Consider the following 20,087-nt stretch of genomic DNA (forward strand, 5'->3'; position numbering starts at 1 on the left):
CTGAAGTCACAATCAGAGAAAAGGGGCCTTTTTGGGAAATCGGATGTCTTGTTTGGTGACGGTACTAAAACTGGGATGAGTTCATCTTGTTTAAAAATCCGTATGACAAATATTCTTGGCTCATTTTTGCTCTAGTTTTTGTAAAGTGTGTGGTTGTCACTTCTGCTTTATTATTGGTCATGCTTGAGTGATCTGGATAGTATCTTGGTTCTGCTTTTCAGCCAGCTTTTACAACTCTTATACCTGGTTTATAGAACCTAATTTTAAAACAGCACCTTCTTCTGAGAGTAATTCCCACTTGGACACATTAATGGAACACTAGAATTCATCCTGCTAGGCTGGATCAAGGATAAGCCTATTATGGATGTTTGTGTTTCCACTGCAAAAAATTTCATCATAATGCACTGATCTAAAAGTGGTACATTGAAACCTCACCTGGTCTGCCCTTGGTTTGGGCACAACGCCTGGGAAATGATCTTTCTCTAGAGTTACATCAGCATCCACATATCCTCCTATAAACAAACATCATAATGGTATCCGTGAGTATCGACTGGCACTTCAGGAAAAGAAAAACCTGCTGCACAGAAGTAGGTTCATTTCATGGCACTGTCTGTCTGTCTGTCCTGCAGGTTGGGGACATTGTCATGGTCAAGGAGGATGAGACCTTCCCCTGTGACCTGATCTTCCTCTCTAGCAGCCGTGGAGATGGGACCTGCCATGTGACAACCGCCAGCTTAGATGGAGAGTCAAGTCACAAAGTAACGTGCCTTTTGTTGGAGACCCTGTTCAGGGCCTTACCTTCCGTCCCCAGCTGTGCTTGTGTGGCTAGGAACTATTGAATAATCATGTTTGGAAAAACAGCATTTTCAGTGAAAACCCGGGGAGTTGTGCTGGCCGAATTGGTTTTTGACTTTTGCTTCTTTCTCTCTATTTTGTACTTTTTTCTTTCCACTCTCAGTATCTATAATATCGAACCATCTTGAGTTAACAGAAATAACTTCATGCTACTTATGTAGCTGTGTCATTTAGGGAAGGTACAAAGTTAAGGATGTAATGAATAGATTATTGCAACTTTGAAAGTTTTCATTTTACCAGTCAAAATTAGTGTCTTCATGACCCTGGAATTCTGTGAGAAGTCACACATGAGTCTGTATTTTGCCTCACTGTTACTTCAGTGAGTGTCTTTTTGTTAAAATACTTAAATAATACCTGAGGCTATAATTAATTTCTTACATTCAGTATGGAATTCTATACTGGTAGCTGATGCTATAAGATTTTAATTAACAATCATGAAAGGATGGGACATATCACTGTTAATTTTAAGGATTTCATTATTTTAAAAATCTGGAAGCTTTCAAGTTTATAAAAGTGAGCATGTCTCAGTGGATTCAACCATTTCTAAAGCATCAGCTCACAAAATTACAATTCTGACACAGTACTTAAGCAACACCTATGGATAAAGGTAATTCCTAGGATGGGGGAAAGAAATTTTCTTTGCAAAAAGACTAAAGGATATGCTAATGATAACTCATGGTATTATTGTATAAAGCCCTGTGGGGTTTTCGGTATAGCAGTCCCCAGGAGAGTTGACCTTCTGGCACAAGTACTTGTGAGCAACAGTGATTCGGGGAATGGAAATCCCGGGGTGGCTGTCAGGTGTTTACTGTAACCTGCCACAGGTCTCTGGGGTGTGGGGAGTTCATGCTCCTGTCCTTCCCGACAACAAACGTGTCTAAATATCCTCCTGTCTTTCTCTCTAATCATCAAATGCCGGACAAATAAATGTGTAATAAATCAACAAAACAAACAGAGCCGCACACCCTCGCTGCTGGCAGCGGGCTGCCCTCCCTGTCCCGTCCCATCCCGTTCCGTCCCACGGGAGGGATGCTGTGGTCCAAACGCCTCTCAGCATCCCGGTTGAACAGTTGCTGCAGGCCTCCACGTGCATCGCTCTTTTCAGGTTAAAATTTTGTAACAGTCCAGGCTGGCAGACATTATTATAGATCCCATGTTTCACTTTGACCTTTTGTGTGTTGTGACCAGCATCTTAAATGTGTGCCCTCTGGTGTCATTTCTGTGCATGTGGTTTGGCTTGGGGGCTGGATAGATCTGAGCCCTTTCCTTAAAAGCAAAGTATGGAGTGGGACTCCTGCACTGGTAACACGTACTGCTTGTGTGACCATGGCAGACATTCCACCTCTCTGGAGTCTTCACACCTGTGAGACAGGGACAGACCTGCTTCCAGGGGCTCTCGTGAGGGCATAATTAGAAAGTCTCCCAAAGTGCACGACACCCAATGGATGCCTCTGAGATGTTATAAACGCTGATGGTGCTGACATGATTGTATCTCCTGTGATTGGATTTATTGAACCCTTAAATTTGTCTGACACTTGATTATTAGAGAGAAAGATAAGAGGAGATTGAAAGATGCGTTCTCCTTCCCCAGGCCCTCATGCACGAGCGTTTCTTTCCTCTCTCCTCCCAAGGTGAGCCCACCTGGTCGTGCTTACTAATCCCATCTGGGCCATTGGGCTCCCAGGAGGGCCCCAGACCAACAGCACAGGCATCACACAGGATCCTGTTGGAGATGCAGTCCTCGGGCCCACCCCTGCCCAAGGAAGCAGAAGCTCTGGGGTGGGGCCTGAGAATTGCGTTTCCTGGGTGATCCCAGGTGGGGTCCAGGAGTCAGTGCCTTATGGCCCCCCATGGGGATTCTGATGAACATTCAGGTTTGAGGGGCCCTTGGGTGGAGGCCAGGTGAGGAGCTATGCGGAAAGCCTACACTCCCCTAACAGTGTTGGCCAGGCAGTTCCTGATGCTGACGGCAGCTCTCTATAAACAATAGGGTGCTACAGGAGCAAAAAGGAATATTTTAGCTTCTAAATCTGTTGCCTAATAGTCACCACCATGACAAATAAATCGAAGAATTTTGAAGAAGAATTCCAAGTATTGCTGTTAGTTTTAAGTTGAGGACACTGGGTAAGAATGGAAGAACTTTCTGACACCTAATAATAGACATAGGAATAACAGTAGTAATCTATAAAACGATAACTTTTTAACATTTGCATACTCTTTATTACACTTGCCTCCTATGCTAATCAGGCTTTGTAATTGGTCTTGTTTACATGCACAAAATGTTAGATGTCAGGGCTGGCCTAGGATTGGAGGCATTGGCCGCCAGGTTTGTTTGTGTTGTCGTTTTGTTGTGCATTCACATTTCTTGTCCACCTGTAGACACATTATGCAGTTCAAGACACAAAGGGATTTCATACTGAAGAAGATATCGACGGCCTGCATGCCACCATTGAGTGCGAGCAGCCCCAGCCCGACCTCTACAAGTAAGCCGGATCTGTGTTCCCCTTAAGTGTCTCTTCATCCCAGCGTTGTTCTTGCTCTCCGCCCTAATAGTCGAGCAGCCCGGTTGTTAGGAAAGAGAGTGTAAATCACTGCTAAACAGTTAAGACCAAGTTAAAAATAGGTTACTGACATATTTTCAGAGTCCAGCAACATTTAAATTCTATAGCTACTTACAATTAGAAGTAACTTAATGGAACTAAATTTGTTGCAGGAAAAATTTTTTCCTATATTTTGAGAAAGTGATTTGAAGGAAAATCATTTAAGTCATGGGTTAATGAGAATAGGAAGTAAACTGAGAAAAGAGGAGGAGGGTAGAGTGGTTTAGCCCCACGTGGACATGCTTTTGAGTAAAGAATCCCAGGTCACGCGCTCACATTTTCTTCTTTCTTAGAGACAGGGAGGCAGGTGTGTAGGACAGGGCACTTCCGGTCTGCCTCTCCCTCCCACCTGCTGCCATCTCAGCAACCTCACTTTTCTGTTGCCAGGTTTGTGGGCCGCATAAATGTTTACAATGATCAGAATGACCCCGTGGTGAGGTAAGGAGATGCGCTTCTTCTAAACACTTCTGGAGATTTCTTTCTCTGTATTTTTAAGTTGTAAGAGAATTTTTTTACTGATAAGAGTTGGGGATTTTTGTTGATGCTTATTAGGTTTTGAAAATGGAATTCCACTTTCCCAGAAGTCCTGGCTCCAGTGTTTCTGGTTTGTTTTGTGTGTACACTGTATGTGTTAACAAGTTAAGATGCTGGTGGGAAACGTTCTCTCATGAGATTCTGCTGAGGGTCTTCTTGCAGCAGGGAAAGTTCAGGAGCGTCTTACAGTTCCGAGGCAAAGGAGAGGGTGCGGTTTCCCCCATGAGAAATTCCCTTTCGTAATTTGTAGATAAGTATGTGTCATCAACCATGAAGCTGAAAGATTCTGACTTGGAAGTCCTTTCATTAGAATGTGTGAGCCTACTCCAAGTCATCACTGGGATACCTTTTTGGCTCTGGATTTCATCCAGGCGTGAGGGGAAGTGCCTCCCAACAGCCTGGCGCAGGCTCACATTCACTCGGGGGTGCAGGAACCTGTCGTCCGGGCATTGTTGTGACCAGTGCAGGTCACAGGTGGGTGTGCCCGCCTGCCTGTGGTCAGGACAGGTGTGAGGGGGTCCCATCCAGCCCCCATCTCTTTGTTTCTGTGCTGTGTCTGCGTCCCTGGGCCTGGAGGCGTTTCACCTAGACATTGTTTCAGGATCCTGACAGTTCTTTGCTGCTGAGGTATTCAAGGTCTACAGTTTAGGAAACTGTCTTTAAGTAGGTTTAGAAGTTGATCCTTTTTGTAAACCTCAGTTGTTAGACAAATTATCTTTTTCCAATTTAAGTAGTCTCCAAATTGCTGATGTACTGATAGTACTTTATATATTTTAAAAAAGAAGAAGAAGAAAAAAGGTGCCCAGATGTAAAATACAGTCAATGGGAGATTACTGTAAAACAATGTTACCGAAATATAATTCATCAGGGCATATTTCCTTGGGAAGCCCCTGGAACAATTTGTCTTAAAAATAATTTGTGCACTTTCTAGCATGTTTTTGCCATCATATCAGCTGGTTAGTTGGTGCTTTTCAGAATTTATGAAGGCATTGCCATGGTCTTTCTGAAACATTAGTCCACAGGTAATTCCTGCTTACTTTGGAGAAACAACCTGTGTTTCTGTGTCTTGCGTGAATTAGTGTTTGAATAAGTAATAGATTTAGATTTATTCATGCTACTAATGGGATGAACCCAAAAAAGTAAACAGAGCAGGCTTTTCGTGCTTTGTATTTAGACAAAGTTTAATGCTGAGCAGCTTGGAAGACAATTACTATGTTTTGTATTTTGAGAATAATTCTACTTAGCTTTTTATGTATTTGTATTATACTATTCAGGCTTTTAATATTTGGATATTTAAAGATATTTATAAATTTGCGGTATGGGCAGTTATGAATTATATATCTAAGTTCTTAATCCATTCAGAGTAATATTTCTTCATCCTCCTGTCCAGACTAGAAGCAAAGTACTTTTTAAAGTAAATTACTTTTAGACTTCCGAGAGCCACCTTTTAAAGGGGCCATTTGTTTCCATAAGCACATTCAACGTGAATTATTGTAAGAGTGTTGCTCACAGAGGCTGACAGCACTTACGATACAGCCAGACAGCTGCAAGCATGCAGCCCCAGGAGCTCTGGCAGGCAGGCTGCTGGTGGCTGGCAGGCTGAGGGGCGGGGTTGAGACCTCCGGGCAGCCCTGGGCAGGCGTGTCAGTCAGGTCAGGTGTGTCCCCGGCAACTCTCCCCTCGCAGCAGCCCCCTCTCTGTCTCGTCTTCAGCTGGACACTGTCCTGAGCTGTATCGGCCAAGTTTACTGAACACATTTTAAGTTCATAGCATTCAGTAGGTTCTCAACATTCGGTAGTTAAAGGAAATTAAATATACCGAAAAAGTAAAAAAGCAAACTTCAGCAAATGCTTTCAACTCTCTCCCTCTCCCTTCCAAAGAAAATCAGTAGAAAGCTGACAATAGCAAAATTTGTAGAGTTGAATTCTGCTGCCCATTTCTGGTTTATCCTTGGGACACGAGAGGACATTTTTACTCCATCAACGAAGGGAACTGCTGGAATATGAACCTCCTGGAGGCAGAGATTCTGCCTGTCGCTCCCTCTGGAGTGTTGAGTGCTCAGGGCGGTGCTTGTTCTTACATGAGTGATTTTTAAATTCTGTGGTCGTCGCCTCTTTCCCCCCAAGGGAATGCATGAATTGTTCCGGTTTATAGGGCACCTGCATTCAGAGTCTCTGTGGACTTGACCGCCAGTGTTTATAAATGCACATAGTGTGCCCCAGCCTTCATCTTTAAAGTATGATTGTAAGACATGAGACACACTGAGTCTCCCTAAGGATGGGATAGAAACAGCTTGATGCCACGTAAGTCACAGGCACCACCCTTTCATGTTTCCAGAACATTTGGGGGTGCTCCATTCCAGTGGTCCTCAAACCTGAGACCTGTCAGGAGCAGGTTTCTGGTTCAGTCTGTCAAGTTGACACTTTTGACAAGTCCCAGGTGCTGCTAATGGCACTGGTGCGGGGACCCCACTTGTCAGCCCACTACTCTCACAAGCAATCTCTTAATAGAATGTTGTTAAAAACTTCAGATCCACCCCAGTAGGTCTGGGGCGGGGCTGGGAGCCTGCATTCCTGACAAGGGCCACACTGGGATAGCAGGTGCTTGCGAGGCTGGGACTCCGCAGCATTCTTCCAGCAGAGCAAGTTCTTGGCCTCCTGCAGGTAAAGATCACACACATTTTCACATGGACCCAGGCCAGCTTTTCCAGTATAAATAGAAGCAAATCTACATTTAGACAATTTCCTCTTAAAATGAAGTGCGTCGGCAAGTGAATCAACTTGGACCTTGTAGCATGCCTTGGCAATGACTTCATTGCCCTGCTTCTGGCCATTCTTGTCTTTGCAGGCCATTAGGATCGGAAAACTTGCTTCTTAGAGGAGCCACGCTAAAGAACACCGAGAAAATCTTTGGTAAATGTTTGAATTATCAATTATTAATAATAGCCTCTAAAATTAAGGGTACATTATGTAATTAAAATAGTGGTACCATGAAAGAATCTCTTGTGCTTGGAGGTACTGTGAACTCGATGGCAGCGATGGTCCTGCCTCCCTAAGACAACTGGTATTGATGTATCACCATAGTCCATAAAGCAATGGCTTCTGAGGATATTGTGTCTCTATTAAGTCCCTATAGTTTTTGACTCAGAAATATGAAGTTAATCTGTGGAAGAATTCAACACAGTATATTTGGTCACAAATTTCTTCTAGTGGCTGCATTTCTTTGCTAGTATCTCCCATTTTTCTAGTGAGTTATTTTTTATATTTTAATTAAAATGAGACAACTTAAAATATATGGATGTGGCCTGTAGTGGGAAAACTCAACTTATTAAAATCTGAAGTTTAAAAAAAAAGTTCAGATTTTCTCTATGCAGGAAATGAAAAAGAATTCCTTCGGTCTAAAGAATCCTGTTGTGTGACTGTTTATGAACAGCTAGCTTGCCTAGGAAAACTAAAAATGTAATTTGTTTTATCCAAAATTCCATTTCAGTTTTTAGCTGTGTGTAACTGACTATGTAAAGGCAAATATAGTTGTGTTATCGTTCTGACATTTATTCTTCTACGTCATAGGTGTTGCTATTTACACAGGCATGGAAACCAAGATGGCGTTAAATTATCAGTCAAAATCCCAGAAACGGTCTGCCGTGGAAAAGTAAGTTTCAGTCCCCCGTTGCTTGAAGTGCATAAAAATCTGCGACTTAACACCATCCCCAACCACTGTCAATATGGAAACATTTTTCTCTTGGCCTTATTAGCAATTTATTCATGGTGTCTAGATAGACAGGAGAGCCAGTTATTTAGATCAACTCTCTTGTTTGGTGGGGGTGTGAACGGCCTACACCTCTGGCCCACTTCTGCAGGCCCCCTCGTGTGGACACCCGAAGCCCCAGCTCGAAGCCATTTGCAGGTGCTCCACAGCTCCCCCCACCACTTCGTGAAAAAGTCCACATGGGACCATTTTTAATTTGGGGTGTTGAAAACCACATTTTACTAAGGAAAGCATTAGTAAAGAGAACAGAGTGTTCCTTTTAATAAACCATGAAATCCTTATAAAACTAAGTCAAGAAGAAAATTCAATTTATAAGAAAATGTGGCCCAGAATTTCATTGTCTTTGCTTTTGTTAAAGTGTATCCTTGACTTTCAGTGGACCACTGAGCAGTTACAAATTATTTAACAAAATGCTGCCCACTACTTAGAGATTGGGGGTAAGGCTGTTTAGGGTGTCTTCTGTTGACACTTGAAATGTCAGTCTCAACATGCGATCCTGGCTCCTGGTCCATCTCTGGCTACATCAAGTATGAAAATGCAGATTTGGTTCTTGAGCAAGAATGCTTTATTTCCAGAAGTCTACACTGACAAATAGGTTTCAGAAATAGATACTGGAAAATCACAGATTCTTCACAAGGTCTGCTAAGACATTGGCCAAGGAGTCAGCATTACTCTTACTCTGAGAGCATTTCCTTTAGTGTGGACTTCTTCCCTCCTACTTCCTTTGTGGCAGTAATCTCTAAACTTGGAACCTGGTTGACGCTTAGTGGTAGAAGAAATTGATTTCTGGATGTTCTTTAAATGATAGAATCCTACACCATGCAGAAACCCTGGTCAGCAATGTGGTTGTGGTGATGTTCTCTCTCCTGTTTACAGAACTTCCCCTTTACTTAGCTGTTTCCCTTGTGGCATCTAGAATCACAGCCAGCGACCATGGAGGAGAGACAGATACATTTTTATTTCACTGTGTCAGTTGATTGGGGGGAGACATCATTAAAACTCATTGTTGTGCTGTTGCTGATCTGTTCTGTCACGGTGTGTTCATCTCGTCTTGACACACAGCTGTGCAGCTCTCAGTTCTTGAGGGAGCGAGAGCTCAGTCACATCACCGTCTTGTGTTTCAGGTCAATGAATGTGTTCCTCATTGTGTACCTCTGCATTCTAATCAGCAAGGCACTGATAAATACTGTCCTGAAATACGTGTGGCAGAGCGAACCATTCCGAGATGAGCCATGGTATAATCAGAAAACTGAAGCAGAAAGACAGCGGAACCTGGTATGGAAAGTGATAGATATCCTTTGCAGGGATCAAAGATGCCCTGTAGACCGTTGTTATGAAGCTGTGTTAATGAGAACACGATGAAGTTGTGATGAATTAAGTCTTTGTTATAGATTCATTCATTCATTGATATTGAAAGTATCAGCTGCCCCTCTAGCTGTGGACACTGGTTGTTCTTACCTTCTTTGGGTATTTGAATATACAGGTCTGGAAAGGTATTGGTTCCCATAGTAAATTCATATGGACGCACTTTAAATGCTTTTGGTGTTTCCAGAACCCAGTGCAGTGTCCCATATTGAGAGGATGTGCAGTGAATGCTCATTAATGGTTGTGAGGTAAATGGTGCTTACTTATGGTATATACATGGAAAAAAAGGAGAATCTCAATTATATGGAAATTAGGGTAAAAGTTGGTTTCATTTTTCCTTAGGAGATTTCAGTTCAGATGCCCATGTTTATCAAAAGTATTTTTCCCAAAATCAGTATATTAGAATGATTTAATTGAATCTCCTCTTCTGAGAACAGTATAGTTTTCTGGTTGGTCCCACTTAGTCCAGACCTGAGCCATGTGCAGCTCCACACCAGAGTCAGCTCGGCACAGAGTGGGGCTGTGTGCAAATCCACACCAGTGTCAGCTTGGTTCAGGGTGGAGCTGTGTGCAAATCCACACCAGTGTCAGCTTGGTTCAGGGTGGAGCTGTGTGCAAATCCACACCAGTGTCAGCTCAGTTCAGAGTGGGGCTGTGTGCAAATCCACACCAGTGTCAGCTCGGCACAGGGTGGGGCTGTGTGCAAATCCACACCAGTGTCAGCTCGGCACAGAGTGGGGCTGTGTGCAAATCCACACCAGTGTCAGCTCGGCACAGAGTGGGGCTGTGTGCAGCTCCAGACCAGTGTCAGCTTGGTGCAGACCTGAGCTAGGTATAACTGTTGACCCACGGCCCGCTGAGTCCAGATCAGGTCTGATTCAAATCCAGAATAGGGCCCACTAAGTCCAGAGTGGGCTTTGTACGAATCTATGCCAGGGCTCACTGAGTCCAGAGTGAGGCTGTGTGCAAGTCCAGATCCTGGCCCACTGAGTCCAGAGCAGTTCGGGTACAAAACCAGACCAGGGTTCGCTGAGCTCAGCGTGCGGTTTGTATAAATCCAGACTAGGGTCCCTGCTTCTTCCCTGTGTTCAGTTGGGCCTCCCATAAGTCTAAATGGCTTAGGGATAAGGACAAAACTATACAGAAAACTCATTTGTATCAGACTGATACTTTTGACATCTGTGGGTTATTACGTTGTAGTCAGTCGGGCATTTGTCAGAGGCTCCAAGGAGACTTGGAGTGTTCAAAATGTAAAGTTTCCCACTGGCTCTCTGTTGGGAGGCCTGACTCCTGACAGTGTGACTGTCTAACGGGTGACTTGATCCTCACCCCAGCACAGGCCTGGCTGGCCTGAGGCTGTTGCAGTGCTAAAGTTAAGTGACAGGCAAGTAAACCTTATCATTGGATTTGAAAGACTCGTATGTAAAAGCTGCACTTGTATGATTTGTGCCTAAGCTCTAATGGTGGTGATGGTGTTGCACAGATGGGGTCCTCTCACGGTGACATCACACGGTGTCCTCTCAGTTTCTCAGGGCGTTCACGGACTTCCTGGCCTTCATGGTTCTGTTCAACTACATCATCCCCGTGTCCATGTACGTCACAGTGGAGATGCAGAAGTTCCTCGGCTCGTATTTCATCACCTGGGACGAAGAAATGTTTGATGAAGAGATAGGGGAAGGGCCTCTGGTCAACACCTCAGATTTAAACGAGGAGTTGGGACAGGTCAGTGTCTCCTGAATTGTCCTTCACGATCTTCTGCAAACGGAGCCCCTCCATTTCATGTTCCCCGGCAGCCAGATGCTAAGTGATTTCCGTCATGCAGTCAAGTCATCCAGCTGCTCAAATGACAACTTTCCCATGTTAATTTGTGCAGAGAGATGCCGCCTTTAACTGGTGAAAGACAACAACAAACATTTTTTTTTACTTTCATTGTATGACAATTGGTAGTTTTTCTGTTTACAAGTTATGCAGAATTAGTTACATTACCTGGTAGATACAAGCTCATCCGTGGCCTAAACGATGCTCATTCAGGGTAATGCTGCACATTGAGGTGAAGGGGTAAAAGTGAGCTGGTGTTCATGGAGGGCCTGCTGCACGGACATTGCCCTTGGCTTTGACCCCTGACTTCCTTCACTTCTGACAGCAAGCCAATTACTCTCATTTTAACGATGAGCAAAGTGGGACCCCAGGGAGTCTCAGTTGCCTGCTGTATTGCAGGGTTCGAAATTCCTACATTGAAATCCTGCTGCACGTTGACAACTTCATGTCAGGGGGCAGAGGACAAAGGCTTGGTGCCCCTTGAGCTTCTCAATCTGTAAAATGGGCATAATAACAGGTACCTGCCTTGCCAGAGTGTAGTAGGGATTGAAAGAGGCACCCATCACAGTATCTAATAAGAACCGCCACGGCTGGGAATCACTGCCATCCAGGATCACCTGGATGCAGGGCAGAACCCACACCCACTCCAGTCTACCTGACCCCAAACTCAGCCTCTCCCTGGAAAAAGAGAGCCAAGGAGAGGCCTGTCCCCCCAACTTTGGCTCTCTGGCCTTTACTGGGAGCCTTCCTAGCACCCCCAGTCTAACCTTTCCCAGCCTTTAAGTTGCAAGAAAGGACATTTGGTAAATGCTAATTTAGTATTATTATTTTTAACAGGAATAAATGTTGAGTAGTATTTTTGCAAACAGAGCTATTTTAGACTAGTAGCTGAAATCCACTTCCTTGTGGCCCCAAAGCAGCAGTCTGTAAATGGATGCTTAGACTCTGATAGATACACTATTACTAAAAGGTAATATTTTGCTTGTTCATGAATTTGACTTTGAATGCATTCCTCTGGGACATCCCACACCCCTGGTGGTGGCATATTGTCTCAGTCAGCAATGCACAGATTGCAGTTGGGTTGCTCATTACTAGAATAGCTTTACCTCTGTGGATTTCATATCCTTTACAATAATAAATGGTATATTTTGTGTACTCCTAAAAAATTCATGGAGGAAAGATTTTTTTTTTCCTGTATCAAGAAAAATGTAGAGCTGTGTGCAGTGTGGCAAATTATTCTGACTCAAAGTCTGAGAATGACTTTGTAACACCGGTGCTCCAGAGATTTGCGCAAAGGCTTGTTTTAGAGGAGCCAACACTGTGAAATATTCATTATTATTGTGGATCCTCCCTTTGAAAAAAGTCAGGTGCCGTTCACCTCAAACAATGTAGCCGTCTCTGCCAGGGAGCAATCTTGCGTGTGGACAGGACTCATGTGGCTCATTTTCCAGATTGTGGGGAGAGGCTCGGCAGAGTTTTAGGCGAGCACTGAATGGCAGATTTATTTAAATAGTTCATAGGGCGCTACTTTGTGCTTATCAGTTACATGTTAGAGCCAGGCATACATGGAAACAGCATTTTCTGCCGTGGGATTTACAGCAGAAAAGAACATTTTTCTGAGAGACCTAACTGAAAAGGCACACAGTAAAACACATAGCTGGTTTTATCATAGGTCTTTTATGCTTCCCACACCCTGCACTTTATCATTTTAAACTCTGCCTCTGTGTCTGCATGTTGGAGGCACCACGCCTGGACTTGGCACCCTGGACACCGGCCCTGTGGCCCGGACCAGTAGGCGTCTGTCTAGTGGGGGGGGCTCCCTCGAGCCTGCTGCCTCCTCTCCGTGCTGCCTGGCTGCTGGGACCCCTCACCTCCTTTCAGTTACCCGTGAGGAGTACACACCTGAGTCTATCTAAACTCAGGATTTAGAACTAGTTGTAGTTGTCACAGTTCTCACGGTTTTTCTATTGAAATGTGTTCTGTTCTTTTATTTGTTTGAATTGTATCTTCTAAACCTTAAGTGGTAGGGTGATTTTGAGCTCCCAGACCTTATTGAATGAGTTTATTGCATTGACATCCTTGAGTTTTTTGTTGGGTAAGAGTTAAGTCCATAGCCCCTGGAAGGCTGGCTCCACCCACTGTGTCCCCCCACCGTAAAGTGACTGAGAGGACGTGTTCTCTGGGCTTCACATCCAGAGAAAAGGAAAGCTACCTTGATTCTGGAGAGCTTCCTGGGTCAGAGCGGCTCCGCCCAGCCAGCCCTGTGTCCGCAGGTGGAGTACATCTTCACGGACAAGACCGGCACCCTCACGGAGAACAACATGGAGTTCAAGGAGTGCTGCATCGAGGGCCACGTCTACGTGCCGCACGCCATCTGCAACGGGCAGGTGCTCCCCAGCGCTTCCGGAATCGACATGATCGACTCTTCCCCGGGCGTCAGTGGGCGGGTAGGTGGCTCCTCTCCCGGCAGGTGTTGTCCCTTTAGGGGCCGTCCCTGTCACACTGTCCCAGTTCACAAGATAGCCTGGTGCCACCTCTTGTTCTGGGACCCAGGAAAGACATGAATTTTCCAGTGACTTGAGTGAGAACAGTGAGATGCCTCCATTTCCCACCAGTGAATCTGGCCAGTCACCTTTCTAGGGACAGCTTGAGAAGTGTGGACCAGCAGGGCAAATGGTGGACTGTGAGCAAAGTGACCTGCACACCACATGTGCTTGTGCTCGTACACATCTACATACTCAAGCACATATGTACATGCATGTGAACTCACATGCATGCACACACACTGATGTGCATTCAGAGACATGTGCTTCGCTCACGCATGCATGCATGTCCGTGCACATGTACACATAGCTGTATCCCCCATGTACCCTCATGTGTCCACACAGTTACACACACTGCATTCACACTCACACACATGCACGCGCATGTGGGGTGCACACATACACCACCTGCTGTGGCTTCAGATCTCAGCGTTCCTAGGAGGAAGCCGTGACCCTCATCAGTGGTCAGCCAGGAGGCCATTCCAGAATGCTAGGTGACTGCAGAGCCCTGTGTGGCGTCCCCTGGGCACCAGGATGTCTGCCTTAGTGAGCTGTGTTCTCCTCTTGTGACCTTGAACCCATCACCTCATCTCACTAAACATTCATTTCCTTTCATTCTCCATAGCCCAGTGGTCTTGACCATAACTACCATTGAAGTGCTCAAGAATGAGCAAAAGCCACAGTTATGCTCTATCTCCTGACCACCAAAGGCACACCATACTCCCTAACCCTTAAAAGTTGCTTGTCCTGCTTTGTTGTCTTCTGTTTATTTCCCGACTCCTTTAAGCTGATGTCCATAGATGTGTGGGTGTTTGTACTGCATTTTTTTGTAGGAGCGAGAAGAGCTGTTTTTCCGGGCCCTCTGTCTGTGCCACACCATCCAGGTGAAAGATGACGATGACGTGGACGGGCCCAGGAAGTCACCAGACTCGGCGAAGTCCTGTGTGTACATATCGTCCTCTCCCGATGAGGTGGCCTTAGTCGAGGGTATCCAGAGGTATGTCTGGCTGCACGCGAGTCTGGTCCCAGATGCAAGGGGGTGTGCCAGTCTGGTCCTGCAGTCCTTCTCCACCCCCCACAATGTGCTGCTGGACTCGTACTGGAGGCATCCAAGTCAGGCCCCTGGGCCCAGGATGCTTGCTGGGGGGTGAGCCGAGCAGGTGCTGCCTTCATGCTCAGCGTGTCCTCAACCTCCATGTTGGTAGAGCTGTCCCTCCTGAATACAACCTGCCATCGGCGTGAGCAGCAGCTTGGTCCCAGCTGCCAGAGTGTTTGTCACTGTTTCATGGGCAGTTTTTCCTCCTCACTTCTTTAATGAGAAGGTTAAAGGCCATTCCAAATAATGATAGCTTTTAAAGACACAAACAATCTTAGATGCCCTAATGAAAAGTCTTCCTCATCTGTCCTAAAGAATCGATGCCCAGAGATGCCACACAACTTTCCCAAAGTCACACGACGTGGAAAGGGATGAGGCTGGAGTGCTGGGGCTTTGCTGCCATTGGCTTCCCTTTCTTTGTGTCGGTGACGTCAAGGCTGTGTGCTCCGTGCGTAGACTCCATACTCACCAGCTTTCGACATCCTTCTGTTGGGAATTCCTGCTGCCTCACGACATGTGGCATTTAAGCAGACACTTGGAAAAATACTTTAAACATTCCAGATATGTGGCATAATCTCAAGTCAAGGGAAATGTTTTTCCAGTTATCACAGCGTACAATTCAAATTTAACACCAATGGTGCTGATTTACCCTCTTGGCTGCCGTTGACAAGTGGGCGTCGAACACCTCTCGTCCAATTAGAACTGCGTTTTTTTTTATTGTGGACTGAACTAATGTGTGTTTTCCGTGCAGTTTAAATTGTGACATCAGGTATGCAAGCTATGTCACTGCAGACCTCATTAAATGTAGAAATCCACACACACATAGGGGAGATTTCTCAGAGCTAGAGTTCTCTCTTCTTGGAAAACGAGCCTGCAGAAATTAAACACATTCAGTCATAGATATAAGCAGTGAGGACGCACTGTTCCTGCCTGTCATTCTAGACTCACCTGAGATGTCTTTCCTTCTGCTGCTCTACCAGCTGCTGCCTGGGTTGGGTCCCCAGGGTCCCCTAGTGCCTTTATACCGTTGTGGCTCCATGCCGTATTAGAATGATACGTGCCCACCTCCTGCATCTGTAAGCTCCCAGAGGCCAGAAGCCATGGCCTCCTCCCCCTCACACTCCCAGCACGTGCCTGAACGGCACCGGACGTGACCTGAGTGCTGGTGGAGGGGGGTGGCACACATCCACAGATGTGTGTTGACCGGCTGCCTGCCCTGGGCGTGTGTTCTCGTCAGTAAAATGATGGCTGCTGTGGAGATGAACAGTCTCTCAGGGTCCTTCTAATTCTGACACGTAACCTCTACGAAACCACCCCACTAATCAGTGAGAAAAGTGGGTCAGTACAGACAGGGACTGATACACAGACCTACAGTCTTCCTGAAAGCTGCCAGTACCTGCCAGTAAGAGCATACCTCATCGAGGGGGCACCTGGGGAGTAAGCCGAAACTTCTTCACGTTCTTGGGGAATTTTTTGAGATGGCAAATAAATTCAGCAGTATAATTTCCTAAGTTTGTAATTCAGTTTACTACCTTTGTTTGACCAGAAATACTTTTTTTAAAGAAAGCCTTACCAAAATGTGAGGCAAATATTCTCTGAAAGAAGACTATCAAAATCTCAGAGTTACCACTGGGTTTGTCTTCTCTTTTGCAGACTGGGTTTTACGTACCTCAGGCTAAAGGATAATTACATGGAGATATTAAATAGGGACAATGACATTGAAAGGTAAGCATATTATATAGTAAATTGTGATGGTAATAAAGAATTGTTTTTACAAAGTTCATTCACTGGGGGGAAAGCCAAATTCTCTGTACTGCTCCCATAACCCACTCCCCCCCTCTTCTCAGTAACAGCACCAAAAATGTCACAGAAACATCTGGAGAATTTGAGTTGGACAGTTAGAGGAGAAGCTGGTTGGATGGTGTCACTTTATTAAAAAGGCTTTGGGTTAAGTCACCTAAAATCAGGTTTTACTGCAGGGGTTCTGAAAGCTTCCAGCGTGTCCTAGCACTCCCCCAGCCGGGCTCTGACTGTCCGCGGTTGTGGGGGTGTAAGCACCTCCCCTGGGAGTGGCCAGGGAACCCTGCGCTCACAGAGCGCCAGCTCCCGGCCTCGGAGCACTGTGTCATATGGAAAGCAGTCAGAGGAAGCACACCTTGGAGTAACCAGCGGGACGTTGCATGCATGGTTTCACTTTTCAAATCTTTAGCACCCACATACTTTTGATTTTTAGGATCCATCTCTCTAAAACTACTGATCCTGGAGAAAGATGTTCTGTCTGAATTTTGACTCAGAAGCTCAGGTAGTCCGTCTGTCCTGTATAGATAAACATAAATATGCAGGAATGGAGATAGGCAGAGACAGGTGGGGAAAAGCATAAAACTTAGTGGTGATGGCTTCAAAAAACTAGATTTTAAATTTGCCATCTGAAAAATAAACTCCCAGGTTATTGGAAGTGATGAACCCCTTGACTCCAGAACCGGCTTCTGGGGCCCAGATCCGTGTAGCGGGGGCTCCTCCCTGCAGTGAGGAGCTTCCTAGGAGTTGTGAGGCCACCCCTGGGCTCAGGGGCAGAGTGACACGCTGCTGTCAGGCTTCTGGTTTGTAACTGAAAACGCAGTTGCTACTGAAATTATAGCACACAGCACAGCGCTGCTTCAGAATCCACAGGGGACCCTTTCACCAGCATGAGGAAGGAAGAAACTTTCCTTTACCCTTCTAGGTTGTTTCAGCTGGTCTAATAATCATACAGGTGTGAGACAGATTAACAGGGAAAATAACCACATTTAATGCTGTGCGTATGTCTGGGAACCCCACATGCATAAGAGAGTGAGATCCCCGCCCCCACCCCGGGCCCTGGAGGCTCAGAGACGGCAAGGGGAAACGAGGTGTTCTGGACATTCTGAACTGATGACGTATGTGTGTCATTCTGGAGGCCTCGGCGTCAGAGGGGGCTCATTCGCAGGACGGTGAGAAGAGCGCATATTTGCTAGCTGTTCCCCTTGCCATGTAGATAGGTCATAAAAAGGTAACTCTGGGAATAGCTCGTTATGGGCAAGGCCCCTAATTCAGATTCTTTAAGGGAGAGGTAAAAGTTTCTCCTGAGCCTGCGGGGTCTCTATTGTCTTCAGCTCAAAATGCACCTCCTGGGGAGCCCTCTGCTGAGCCCCCTCCACCCGCTTGTGAGCAGGGACTGACACCACAGAGGTTTCCCACTCCGCAGCTGCTGGCTGGCGTCTCTAGACCACAGGTGGCAAACACAAGGCCCGAGCCCGAATCCGGCTGAATCCGGCCTGGCACCTTGTTTCTACCCGGCGGCAGCACCAAGGTCTCACTTGACTGTTAGGAAGTAGTTACATGTATACAGTCCTAAAAATGACATTCGGCCCTCTGAAGGCAACTGCAAGGCTGATGTGCCCCCCACCAGTGAACATGAGTTTGACTCCCCTGTTCCAGACCCTAAGGACTTTGCAGGGGTAGCGTCAGGGGTGGCTGAGCCGTTTTCAATATTTGAAATGCCAGACAGAAATTATGCATCTTCTGATAATAAGACTGCAGAAGCTGATTGGATGTCAGTACTCTGCTTTCAAAATGTTTTTTATTAGTTTAAAGGACACTGATTTATTACCAGGGATCAGAAGCTCCGTTATACAGCCTGTGGGTTTATGTTCAACAGAATTTAGGAAAGTAGATCGGCAGTAAGATAGTTTGTTGGATGTGCAGACTCCATGAGCACCAGGCTGGGGCTGGGAGGTGGCTCTCCAGGTGAGGGCTGAGTGGTAGGGAGAAGAGAGCCTCTCTCTGTCCCCTGCAGAGCACTGGTGCCAGCAGCAGGGGCAGAGTCACTAGTCATATGAACCCAGACATTGCACCGAGTCTGTCGAGGGAACCGCTCTGCCTCCAGGGTCCTCCTTGAAAGAGCTGCTTGGTGCGGCTGCCCTCCAGGGAGAGGTGGGGGTGGGGCAGGGTGGAGGGGATGCTTTTAATTTGGGGCAGGGAGAGGACCGCCCCAGACACTCCTCTGGGAAGGCTGATTAATGCCCAGATGCCATGGCACACAAAGCTAGATGGACATTACAAACCATTTTTAATCTCTTTTCCAGGTTTGAATTGCTGGAAATTTTGAGTTTTGACTCAGTACGAAGGAGAATGAGTGTGATTGTGAGATCTGCTACAGGTAGACATTTATTTTTCCTTAATTTCTTAAATTATACATTGCGGTTGTGTTTTACCCTGACGCTTACATTTTTTAGGAGCTTTAAAGAGTTAACCATTTATTCTCTTTTTTTAAAAAAACGTAGATGAGCCAACTACAGGTCACACAACTCCTCAGCCCCACAGTGGGTCACACGACTCCTCACACTCACTGTAGGTGACGAAACTCCTCGGCTCCTCACGTTCCTGTGTCTCTCCCAGGCACCGTAGGCTGGCAGGTTCACTCACTCACCTTTGGTTTCCCCTCGACTGCAAGCCCTGCTCGTGCCCTTGCAGTCCTCCCACAGAGCACCTGCTGCAAAGGTCTCCACCTGCACTCTGCCCCTCTCTCGTCCTGCTCCCATGTCAGTCTTTGTAAGACCCCTGAGTGCTCACTGTCCTGGCCGGGGCCTGGTGGGCTCCTGTTCTGTATGAGGCAGCCACATCTCCCATTTTTTCACAGAGTCCCTGAACTGTCTTCCTAGCTTTCATTCCTAGGCCTCCTCAGAGTGTGCACTGCATGGACTTTTCCAACTGGGGGCTCTCCACCTGGTGTGGGCTTTCCACCTACAGGCCCTCTACCTGGTGTGGGCTTTCCACCTGCAGGCCCTGTACCTGGTGTGGGCTTTCCACCTGCAGGCCCTCCACCTGGTGTGGACTTTTCCAATGGGGGGCCCTCCACCTGGTGTGGGCTTTCCACCTGCAGGCCCTCCACCTGGTGTGGGCTTTCCACCTGCAGGCCCTCCACCTGGTGTGGGCTTTCCACCTGCAGGCCCCCTACCTGATGTGGGCTTTTCCACCTACAGGCCCTCCACCTGGTGTGGGCTTTTCCACCTGCAGGCCCTCCACCTGGTGTGGGCTTTTCCACTTGCAGGCCCTCTACCTGGTGTGGGCTTTTCTACCTACAGGCCCTCTACCCGGCAGGGACTTGTTCACCTAGAAGCCCTGTTGCTCATTTGTACCTTTCCAAGCACAGCTCAGTAGCCACTGGATAAGCCCGTCCTGGTTGCCTCAGTCAGATGAGCTGTTTGTCTTCTGACCTGGCTAGACTGCAAGCATCCTAAACACAGAGCCTACACTTTCCTTAGCAATATACCCACCACAGCGCTTCTGACTGCTCAGTAAATACTGCTAAATTCAATTTTCTAATGCAATTTCAAAATGGCATTTATATGGAGAGATGTGGAATCTTTTTTTTAAAGACTTTGTTTATTTATTTTAGAGAGATGAGAAGGAGAAAGAGAGGGAGAGAAACATCAGTGTGTGGTTGCCTCTCGTGCACCCCATACTGGGGACCTGGCCCACAACCCAGGC

At 46.4% G+C, this 20,087-nt stretch overlaps 1 protein-coding gene and 1 long non-coding RNA gene across 9 annotated transcripts in view; one reads left to right on the forward strand and one right to left on the reverse strand.

Annotated features, from left to right (window-relative positions):
• The window catches only part of ATP11A (ATPase phospholipid transporting 11A), a 142,776-nt gene that overhangs the window by 86,751 nt on the left and 35,938 nt on the right, over positions 1–20,087 (forward strand). For all 8 annotated transcript variants that reach the window (XM_036011468.1, XM_036011470.1, XM_036011469.1 and 5 more), the window contains exons 6-16: positions 630–758; positions 3,235–3,338; positions 3,843–3,893; positions 6,837–6,901; positions 7,559–7,640; positions 8,882–9,032; positions 10,647–10,844; positions 13,214–13,387; positions 14,317–14,480; positions 16,233–16,304; positions 18,683–18,756. In XM_036011468.1, the coding sequence (XP_035867361.1) occupies positions 630–758; positions 3,235–3,338; positions 3,843–3,893; positions 6,837–6,901; positions 7,559–7,640; positions 8,882–9,032; positions 10,647–10,844; positions 13,214–13,387; positions 14,317–14,480; positions 16,233–16,304; positions 18,683–18,756 (1,264 nt within the window). The remainder of the gene's footprint in view (positions 1–629; positions 759–3,234; positions 3,339–3,842; positions 3,894–6,836; positions 6,902–7,558; positions 7,641–8,881; positions 9,033–10,646; positions 10,845–13,213; positions 13,388–14,316; positions 14,481–16,232; positions 16,305–18,682; positions 18,757–20,087) is intronic.
• LOC118497405 lies at positions 9,141–10,602 on the reverse strand. Its single transcript, XR_004899929.1, has 2 exons — positions 9,837–10,602; positions 9,141–9,593 (listed from the first exon to the last, which is right to left on the reverse strand). It is a non-coding gene; the product is annotated as an uncharacterized LOC118497405 (long non-coding RNA).

This window comes from Phyllostomus discolor, chromosome 11 (genome assembly GCF_004126475.2).
Source record: "Phyllostomus discolor isolate MPI-MPIP mPhyDis1 chromosome 11, mPhyDis1.pri.v3, whole genome shotgun sequence".
Classification (NCBI taxonomy): Eukaryota; Metazoa; Chordata; class Mammalia; order Chiroptera; family Phyllostomidae; genus Phyllostomus; species Phyllostomus discolor.